The sequence below is a fragment of the Rhinolophus sinicus genome, chromosome 1, assembly GCF_057876585.1.
Source record: "Rhinolophus sinicus isolate RSI-liver-muscle chromosome 1, RSI-T2T, whole genome shotgun sequence".
Lineage (NCBI taxonomy): Eukaryota > Metazoa > Chordata > Mammalia > Chiroptera > Rhinolophidae > Rhinolophus > Rhinolophus sinicus.
Window position 1 is genome coordinate 53,639,686 of NC_142501.1, and position 9,310 is coordinate 53,648,995.

A 9,310-nucleotide genomic window follows, 5' to 3' on the forward strand; every position below is an offset into this window, starting at 1 on the left:
GAAAACTGACAACAGAGACCCGAGCTTGGTCTTGAGGAGGCGCTTAACGAAAGACATTTTCCCACAAACCTAATCTGGGAAACGCCGACAAAAGTAAAAAGCGGACTTAGTTCGCACAGGGGCCGCTCCTAACCCGCCAACTTTCGCCGCCCGACGCTGACCGGCAATGGACAGTTCCCGGCCTAGTCAGGCCGTCACCACTAGAGGGCGCCGCGGGTCTTCCCAGGCCCCAGTAGGAGGAGCCGCGGCCCCAACCAAGCGCTGCCAAATGTGCGTCTGGCACCTACCGCGTCAAGGCCCCGAAGCCCCGGGTATGGACAGAGGGCAAGGGCGCCTCGAGGGAATCGCGAGGGGTCACTAGGCCCTCGAAAAGAGGACGTCCTCAATATCACAAACCATACCACTGGCACAAGCCCTCGCTCCCTCGGGGACAGCCCACTTCCGGCACTTTTACACCAGGAAGTACTGACTGCGTCCAATCGTAGTCCTTCTTCCGCACTTAGTCTTCAGCGCTCGTTCCGCGCGGGGTTAGCGCGGGGCTGGCTGTCTATGGTTACCAATCAGCTCTCAGGGAAGGCGCATGCGTCGTCGAAAGAACGCGACTACGGGGAATGTTGACCTGAAAAGGAACCCTTCTTTTTTCCCCTCCCTCGCTGAGAAGATGGCGCTCTCCAGGGTGTGCTGGGCTCGGACTGCTCTGTGGGGCTCGGCGGCCCCTGGACCTTATGTCACCCGAAGGCTGCAGCTTGTTCGTTCTGGACTCGACTGGGGCGGCCCTCGGTGAGGGACCTGGAGAGAGAAAAGCATTTTTGACGTTCAGGCCCTTCCAGTATTTCATCCTTGTTTGCGTGCTCTCTCTTGTCAGGGTTCCACGCTTTGGCCTTGGGATTTTAATTTTTCTGCTCAGAAGTCGCACCCCGATCCCCGCTAGTGATCTGGCTTCCTCTGAGTGCTCCATATAGTCTGAATTCCCCTCGTGTCCTGAGTTCATCTTTCAGCCTCCTTTTTTTCGTCTCAGGTTTTACCTCTACTTACCTCGATCCCACCTGTAGCTTTATCCGGCCGCTCTAGCCTCAGGCTCCAGACTCCATACCGCTCCTCGTCATCCCTGCCTGCCTGGCCTCTCATCTGTCTGATTTGTTTTTCTCTGATGCTTATCTCTTCTTGATCCCAAGATCTTCCTTGGATTTCCAAGGTTTCAGATCTTAGCATACATTCTCTGAAGCCTGTCTGTGTTTACATTAGGGACACCAGATGTGAAGGGGCTTCTAGGACTGATTCCCAGATAGTCTCTGATCTTCCTTGTAGGTCTTCAAAGCTTCACCTTTCTCCAAAGGCAGATGTGAAGAGCTTAATCTCTTACGTGGTGACCAAGGCAAAAGTGATTAATGGGAAATATCATCGTTTTTTGGGTCGTAATTTCCCCCGCTTCTATATCCTGTACACAACCTTCATGAAAGGTAAAAACAACTGAAATTGAAATCACTAGAATCAGCTCTTGGGCAATGTCAGAGAGTTAGAATAAGTAAGATAATTTGCAGGTTTTGCTATGGGAGTGTGAGCTGGGATGTCTTATGTTTCACAAATGCTTGAGCATTAAACTAATTCTTATAATTTAGCATTTCTTGAGGGTATTCCTAGAAAGGTATGAGAAACAACTCATAACACCCAGTGTGAATATAGGCACTTTTGCAATTTTCTGAACAATCCACCTGACTAAAGTAGAAATTTTTGGTGGTGCACACACCTGCCCTGTGATTTATCAGTTGCCTTAGCCCATAAGAAAATGTTTAATGCTTGACACAAATCCTAGGTAGCATGTTGTAGAAATAGTACTACAATACTTGGTTTCTGATTGTTTCAGTTCAAATCAGAGCTCCGCTAGTTAGTAGGGGATGATACAGTGTATGGTATAGTGTCAAGTGACCACTCTGGAGCCAGACTGTTTGGGTTTAAATCCCAGCTTCTCATTGGCTGTGTGATTAGACTATTTAACCTCTCTGTCCCTTGGTTTTCTTATCTGTAAATTGGGGATAATGATGGAACCTACCTGTTCACCACATGGTTGTGAAGATTAAATAAATCAATACATTTAAAGTATTTAAGGCCTGATTTGTCATAAGTGCTCAGTAAATGTAGCTATAACTATTATACTCTATGTTTTTATCATAACACCAGTTACAATAAACTAGCACATTGTCAGCTTTGAATATTATTGTAATTATTACTAGCTTCGTGGACTTGCAAAATTGCTTATCCTTATCTGTAAAGTGGATATAAGAATGCCAGCTTTGTCTACTCCCAGGTTTATAACTAGGATCAGATGAGAAAAGGGTTTGCAAGCATTTTGGTTGGTTTGTTTTTAAACCTTTTATTATGGAAAAATGTAAAGCTATACAAAACTAGAGAAAATAATACAATGAACTTCCATGTACTTAACCTCACTTCAGCATTTAACTCATGGCCTTCAATCTCATTTCATTTATATAAATGCCTTCTGCATTATTTTGAAGCCAACATAGACATATCATTTCATTCATAATTAGGAAAGCATTTTTAGAAGCTAAAGTTCTACATAAATGTAAGAATTATCATAGAATGAAGAGAAAAATGCAATCATAGAAATATGTTGAATTACCGTAATTATAAAAGTGTTCTAGAAAGGAGGTAAGTTGCTATCTGGCTGGAGAATACATAGAGTTAATTGAACAAGACTTCCCGAGGTTAGGGATCTTTGTATTTTTATTTTAAAAAGGGAATGAGTAATGGACCAGAAGAGGGAGACTACTTCACAGTAGATCACAGAAGGCCCACTTGGCTAGAAGAAAAGTGATGTGCTGGGGGAAAAAAAGATGAGAAAAGAGATACAGGTTGGCCTCACAAGGGTTTCAAATGACCTAGTTTGAAGCTTTGATTTAGAGTGGTGTCGGGAGGGACAAGTATATGTGTTGTGGATGAACATGGAGTAGGAAGCTGTGGTAAGATTCAAACTGGGGTAACATCACACTCTGTCCTCTACTTTAATGAGGCAGGATTGCAGATGTTATGGGCTGATGCCAAAAAGGCTAGAAGAATAAAGGCAAATATGTGGAATCACAATATAAAGTTTCATCAACTTTCATACCGGGAGATGGAGCATTTGAGACAGGTATGGGCCGGGGGCAGATATCCAGAAGTTCATGGTGAGGTGATTAATGTTAACCAGAATCTCAACTTTTTTTCTTTCCTATGTTGTTCACCACCAATCAAGCTTTTGCCCTTTGCCGTGAGATCAAACTGTTGAACTAACTGAGAGCATCAGATTATTGATCAGAATTGGGTTCTGTCAGAGTTGTAGCCCTCCATAACAGAATTCCATAGAGTTTGTGGCACACTTTCTGAATAAAATTTGTAAACACTAAAATCTAATTTGTTTCTGGACATAAGAAAACCTGCAAGTATCCAAAAGGCAGCAGGAAAGCAGTATTTGGTGGTGACTTGACAGATAGTTTTGAAACAGTAAGAATCTAGGGCCCACTCTACAGATCAGGAAGAGTTCACCAAGGGATTTAGTATAATGTCAGGCCCTGTACTAGACATTATTTGGTTTACAAAAGTGAACAAATCAGGGCTTCAGGCCTCAAGGAACTTACCAACTAGAGGTAGATAGAAATAACCTTGATCCTTTGCTGGGCTATAATAGAAGTTCACTGTACAGTGGGGTGGAGGGATTGTCCATTGTATTAAGAACTTGAATTAAAACTGCATCTGTGTTGTTTTTTTTTTTTTTTGCTTAGTTCCGTCGAGACATCACCAAGTGTTTTTTCCTAGGTATTGTTTCCATTCCACCCTTTGCCAACTACCTGGTCTTCTTGCTAATGTGAGTATAGACTTCTGTCTTCCCAGCATATTGAAGATATATAGAGGTGTTTTTTTCAATTACAGATTATTTTAAGAAGAATTTTGTATTTCAGAAGCTAGGCAGATGTTACCAAATCTCCTCTTCCAATTTTTTCATTAGCCCAAGGTTCACAAAAGCCACTCAGTAACACCCCTGAGTTACTGGGACAGCTGTGGGTATAGGTGACCTAGAATCTCCCTGTCTCTGAGCTGCCCCTTCATGATGTGAAATGAGATAATGAACTTTTCCATCATCCCTGGAGGCAGCAATCCACTCCCTGAGAGTCAGCAATTTGGGACAAATATTTTTCTTCAGGAGAGAAACGCATTTTATTTTCTGATAACGTAAATCTTTATTACTTTATTTCCAAAATGACACTTTTAAACTATGACCTTGTGTGTTCTTGTTATCTGTTGCTGTATAACAAACTTATAGCTTAAAACAAGCATCATTTTCATGATTTGTGGGTCAGGAATTTGGGCAGGCCACAGTGGGTGATGGATGCTTCTTCTCCATGTGGTGTTGACAGAGATCCCTCGGTGATACTGTGTTTCCCCAAAAATAAGACCTAGCTGGACAATAAGCTCAAATGCGTCTTTTGGAGCAAAAATAAATACAATACCCGGTATTATAATATATCATATCATATCATAGCATATCGGATCATAGACCCGGTCTTATAAGACCAGGTCTTATTTTGTTCCAAAAGACGCATTAGAGCTGATTGTCCAGTTAGGTCATATTTTTGGGGAAACACAGTAGTTAGCTGGTGAATGGACTAGTCTGGATGGTTTGAGGTCACTCTTATGTCTGGTGCCTTAGCAGGGATGGCTGCAAGATTGGGACTGTCAGCCAGAGTGCCCACATGTGGCCTCTTTAATATGGTGGCCTCAGGCTAGTGGGACTTGTCACATGGCAGCTCAGGGCTCCAAGAGTGAGTGTGTCAGCAAGGAAGAATCTGCATGACCTTTCGTAAGCTAGCTTTAGAGGTCACAAAGACTCACTTTGGCTCTTTTCTATTGATTGAGTCAATCACCCAGATTTTCTTTTCTTTTTTTAAAAGTTTTTATTGGGGAGCAATATGTTTTTCCAGGACCCATCAGCTCTAAGTCAAGTCAGTGTGTTTTTTTTTCAATCTAGTTGTGGAGTTGTTTTCAATCTAGTTGTGGAGGGCGCAGTTCACTGGCCCATGTGGGAATCGAACCGGTGACCTATGTGTTATGAGCACTGCGCTCTAACCAACTGAGCCAACCGGCCGCCTTCCCTACCCCCCACCCCCAATTTTAAAAAGGTACATAGACCTCAGTTCTCAATAAGAGGAGTGCCAGAGAATTTGGAGCTGTGTTTTCAAACCATCACACATGTGAAAAAATGAATTAAAAGCAAATTTGCCTTTTCCATTTTTTATACACGTAAGGACTGTGCTAATGTTTGAGGTTGTCAACATCACATGCAGTGTGAGCTGTAACTCTGTCCAAAATATGTTCTTAACGTGCTTTAGTTCCATGGGAGTCTTTTTATCCAATTGCTGCGTGCGAGGCTCTTCCACTGCTGCTTTCTGTCTCATACCTCAGTAATGTTGCTTAAAATTGTGCTTCAGTGTATCTTTAAACGTTGGTCTGAGATTCATTTGCAAAAACAGGACAGTGAGGTAGGGAAACAGTGTCTCCAACTGTTTCTAGTATTCATGTTTGCCAAATGATTTCTTCGCTCACTTTGAAAGATGCCAGTTTCAGCAAGTGACTTTGTGATTCCTTTTCCTCTCAGGTACCTGTTTCCTAGGCAACTACTGGTCAAACATTTCTGGACCCCAAAGCAACAAACTGATTTCTTAGATATCTACCATGCTCTCCGGAAGCAGTCCCACCCAGAAATCCTTTGTTACTTAGAAAAAATTATCCCTCGCATTTCTGATGTAGGACTCCAGTGGCATATGACAGAGCTGTGCACCAAGGTATTCCTACAAATTCACCCTTCCTACAAACTAGGAATCATGTTAGATCCAATTTACAGTAAAACTAGGTAAGAGGTCTCGTCAGGACCTTGCTAACCTCTACCAATCTCTTAACCTCTCCCAGATACAGCGTGGTACCCACCCAGCAATACATGACATCCTGGCTCTGCGAGAGTGTTTCTCTAACCATCCTCTGGGCATGAACCAACTCCCTGGTTTTCAAATGGTGAGCGCTTTGAGGCTTTCCTTTTTCCATAGCCTTACCTTGCTTCCGGTCTCGGCTTTCGGTAATACTGTGTTGACTTTCTGTTTTGTTGTGCCACAGAAAGCCTTGAGTCGAGCCATGCTTCTCACACCTTACCTGCCTTCTCTCTTGTTGAGACACCGTTTAAAGGCTCATACCACCGTAATTCACCAGCTGGACAAGGCTTTAGCAAAGCTAGGGATTGCCCAGCTGACTGCTCAGGAAGTGAAATCGGTAAGAGCTTGATTGCAATATCAACCCTCAATCCTTGGTGGGCTTTTGAGTTCACAGAGCTGGGAGCTTACAGAGAGCTCCTTGTCGTGCTTGTTATAGCAAAACCCAAGTTCTTTATTCTCTCACCTCGTTTCTAGGTCTTTGTTCCTTAGTGAACTTAAGTAGTGGGGAAGAATTGTTCACAGTAATTTTGATTTATGTTTCTGATAGCCCTTCAAACATCAAGGACATTACGCTTTGGACCTACGTTCTAGATTATGTAGAACTTTTTGCTTGTCGTCATGTACATCATAGCTCAAATTGCCATGATGAAGATTTCTTGGGATGCCGTTGTAACTTATTTAAAGGAGCTTTGGATTATCTGTGGGTTTACACTTCCTTGTCCTACTGGTTGTGTAATCAAGGACCATTTCTCTTCTGTGTGTTGCAGGCTTGTTATCTTCGTGGCCTGAATTCAACCCATATTGCTGAAGAGAGGTGTCGAACTTGGCTGGGAGAATGGCTGCAGATTTCCTGCAGCCTGAAAGGTAAGACAGATCCCTATGGTCATGCCACAAAAATCCAAGTCATTTTTGTATTTTATTCTAAGATTATTTTGGAGTTAATTATCAAGTACTGTGAGACCCTTGTCTAACATATATGTCTAAGTGAAAGGGCAGAGTCGCATGCCTACAGAGGCTAAGCAGGTCACGAGGTGGACTGCAACACAAGAGGGTGCAGTGGGGACCGCGGGGGCACAAGAGTGAGTGCATGCTTGTCCGAAGCCGTTTCTTCACCTCAGCACTAGTGATGTTCTGTTGAGAGGACTGCCCTGTGCCTGACAGTGTGTTTAGTGATGTCCCTGGCCTCTGCCCACTAGGTACCAGTCGTATCCCCCCATCCCAGTGTTGACAGCCAAGAATGTTTCCAAGTATCACCCCATATCCAGGTGGGAGGGGAGAGCAAAACTGTCCCAGTTGAGGAGGACTGGATAAAAGGCATTCAAATGCCAAACAAAAACATTCAATTGGCTAAATAAAAAGTCTCTAAGGGCGGGTATTAGGCCTGTGGGTCTCCTGTTTGGAACCTTTGACCAGACTTTGATGTTTCCTAAGTCTGTGAATATCATCAGGGTAGGCCCACTAGTCTCCTGGGAGCTGAGAAATGTCCCCAGAGTACCAGCTCCTACCAGAGGAATCTCGAGGGTGACAGTGGTGTTTAGTACTATCACTGTCTGAATTTTCTACTGCTGTCCCACAAGAGCCAAGAAATGAGGATTGTATGGTAGATAATCATATAATCTACCAGGAGTAGATAGGACTGTATGGTGGAAGGGAAGGACATTATACATGGGGCTGGAACAGAGCAGGGGAACTTGAGAACAATAATCTTTTAAAGTCACACCTCCCTGCCCTTGGTTTCCCACTTCTGGTTTCAAGTGCTGGACACCAAGGCAGTTAGAAGGCAAAGTGTTCCCTGGCCAAACCATTAACATTGATGGTGTTTTCAGAAGCTGAGCTGTCCCTCTTGCTACACAACGTGGTCCTGCTTTCCACCAACTACATTGGGACAAGGCGCTGAGTGAACATGGAGCGGATGGCATTGTCCTGAAGTCACACAGTGCAGCAGAATGGGACCAAACAGCACTTGTCAGCAGCCTGTGTGCACTGTTAGATGTGAGAGCAGAGGAGCAGGAGCCCCAGGCTTCAGTGTGGTACCCGTGTGGAAGCTGCAACTGAAACAAACCCCCTTACCACAGGTGGCCTGTGGGACGTGTCATCCTTGGAATTAACTGGAGCTGCCAGAAGCCGGTGTTCTGGGCTTGTACCGTGATACGTTAGGTTCAGATCCCAGGAAGTGAGCTTTTGCCCCAGGTAGGAATCCTCATTTGGCCTAGGACTTAACCACTGCTGTACTTTTTCAGCTGTGTTTTTGTTAAAGGCAGTTTCTGGCCGGTCAGGGGAGCAGCACTACTTAAATTGGAGCATTACATGCATGTACACCTGTGCTCCCCTCAACCCTTCCTGAGATGACCAAAATGGGGAGTTTTTTCTGGTCCCCATCACTGAGCTAACCACTCCATTTCCTTTTCAAATCCTTTGACTATTTTTATTTTTTAGTGAATGACTTATGGGAACATTCTAATGGAAAAGATAAAAGGAAACTCAAGTGCTTGTTGGCCCCTTCCCCAAGGTTTTACAGCCTTCACACCCCCTTGTCTTAATTTCTGGGCTGTGCTACAACCCCTGTGAGTCTTAAACTCTTTGCTACCTCCACTGTGGGGCAGCCATCTGACTGTAACTAACAATGGCTGCCTTCTCGGCCACGGATTAAACCTGTCAGGCACTCATTGCTGCCCCACCGGGGTAACCAGGGGAGCCCTGCATCACGATAGAGATTAGGCTTAGCTTCTCTGTATGTACATGCGTGACCTGTAGTTAACTATGTAAATGCATGAAGCACTGTTTTTAAACCCAAGTAAAGACCGCCTGAAGTCAATCGCTGGAAATTACTTACACATCCTCTAATCATTTTGCTAAGGCTCCTTCACAAGACTGATATAACCTAACTAATGGGGAGAGCATTGGTGGGAGTACAACTTTCTGATGGAATGCAAGTTACGAATTGATTTGAAGTTGATCCTCTTGATGGATTTTAAATGGTAACTAGGAATGGAGAATTTCATACATAATGTTTGTGTGTATACATGTGTATATACACACAGAGGGTGCCAAAACAATGTATACACATTTTAAGAAAGGAAAAAACTGTATTAAAATTCTAATACTCTATACCAATAACAAAAGATGAACACAAGTCATGTGTATACATTTTTTTTAGGACCCCTGGATGTGTGTGTGTTTATGTATGTATGTGTGTGTGTGTGTGTGTGTGTGTGTATAGTATGGAATTAGAAAATAGGCCCCAAGAGAAGGGACTGCACAGGGAAAAGCTCCGTCAGGGCAGGATCAAGGCAGCAGCTGAAAGGGGCATGAGGGCAGATGATGCAAGTCAAGCT

At 43.8% G+C, this 9,310-nt stretch overlaps 1 protein-coding gene across 6 annotated transcripts; it reads left to right on the top strand.

Annotated features, from left to right (window-relative positions):
* The first annotated feature begins 597 nt into the window (after positions 1 to 597).
* LETMD1 (LETM1 domain containing 1) lies at positions 598 to 9,108 on the top strand. Of its 6 annotated transcripts, XM_088799371.1 has the most exons (10): positions 603 to 780; positions 908 to 909; positions 1,290 to 1,460; positions 3,033 to 3,148; positions 3,777 to 3,859; positions 5,648 to 5,834; positions 5,959 to 6,060; positions 6,160 to 6,312; positions 6,743 to 6,839; positions 7,802 to 9,108. In XM_088799371.1, the coding sequence occupies exons 1-10, from the start codon at positions 662 to 664 to the stop codon at positions 7,870 to 7,872; spliced, it is 1,101 nt and encodes a 366-aa protein (XP_088655497.1). In that variant the 5' UTR covers positions 603 to 661; the 3' UTR covers positions 7,873 to 9,108. The 6 variants fall into 6 exon arrangements, with proteins under 6 accessions (XP_088655499.1, XP_074181798.2, XP_088655497.1 ...); XM_088799373.1 differs by lacking the exon at positions 6,743 to 6,839 and having other exon boundaries at positions 598 to 780; XM_019724558.3 differs by lacking the exon at positions 908 to 909 and having other exon boundaries at positions 604 to 780; positions 1,309 to 1,460.
* The last annotated feature ends 202 nt before the right edge of the window (positions 9,109 to 9,310 follow it).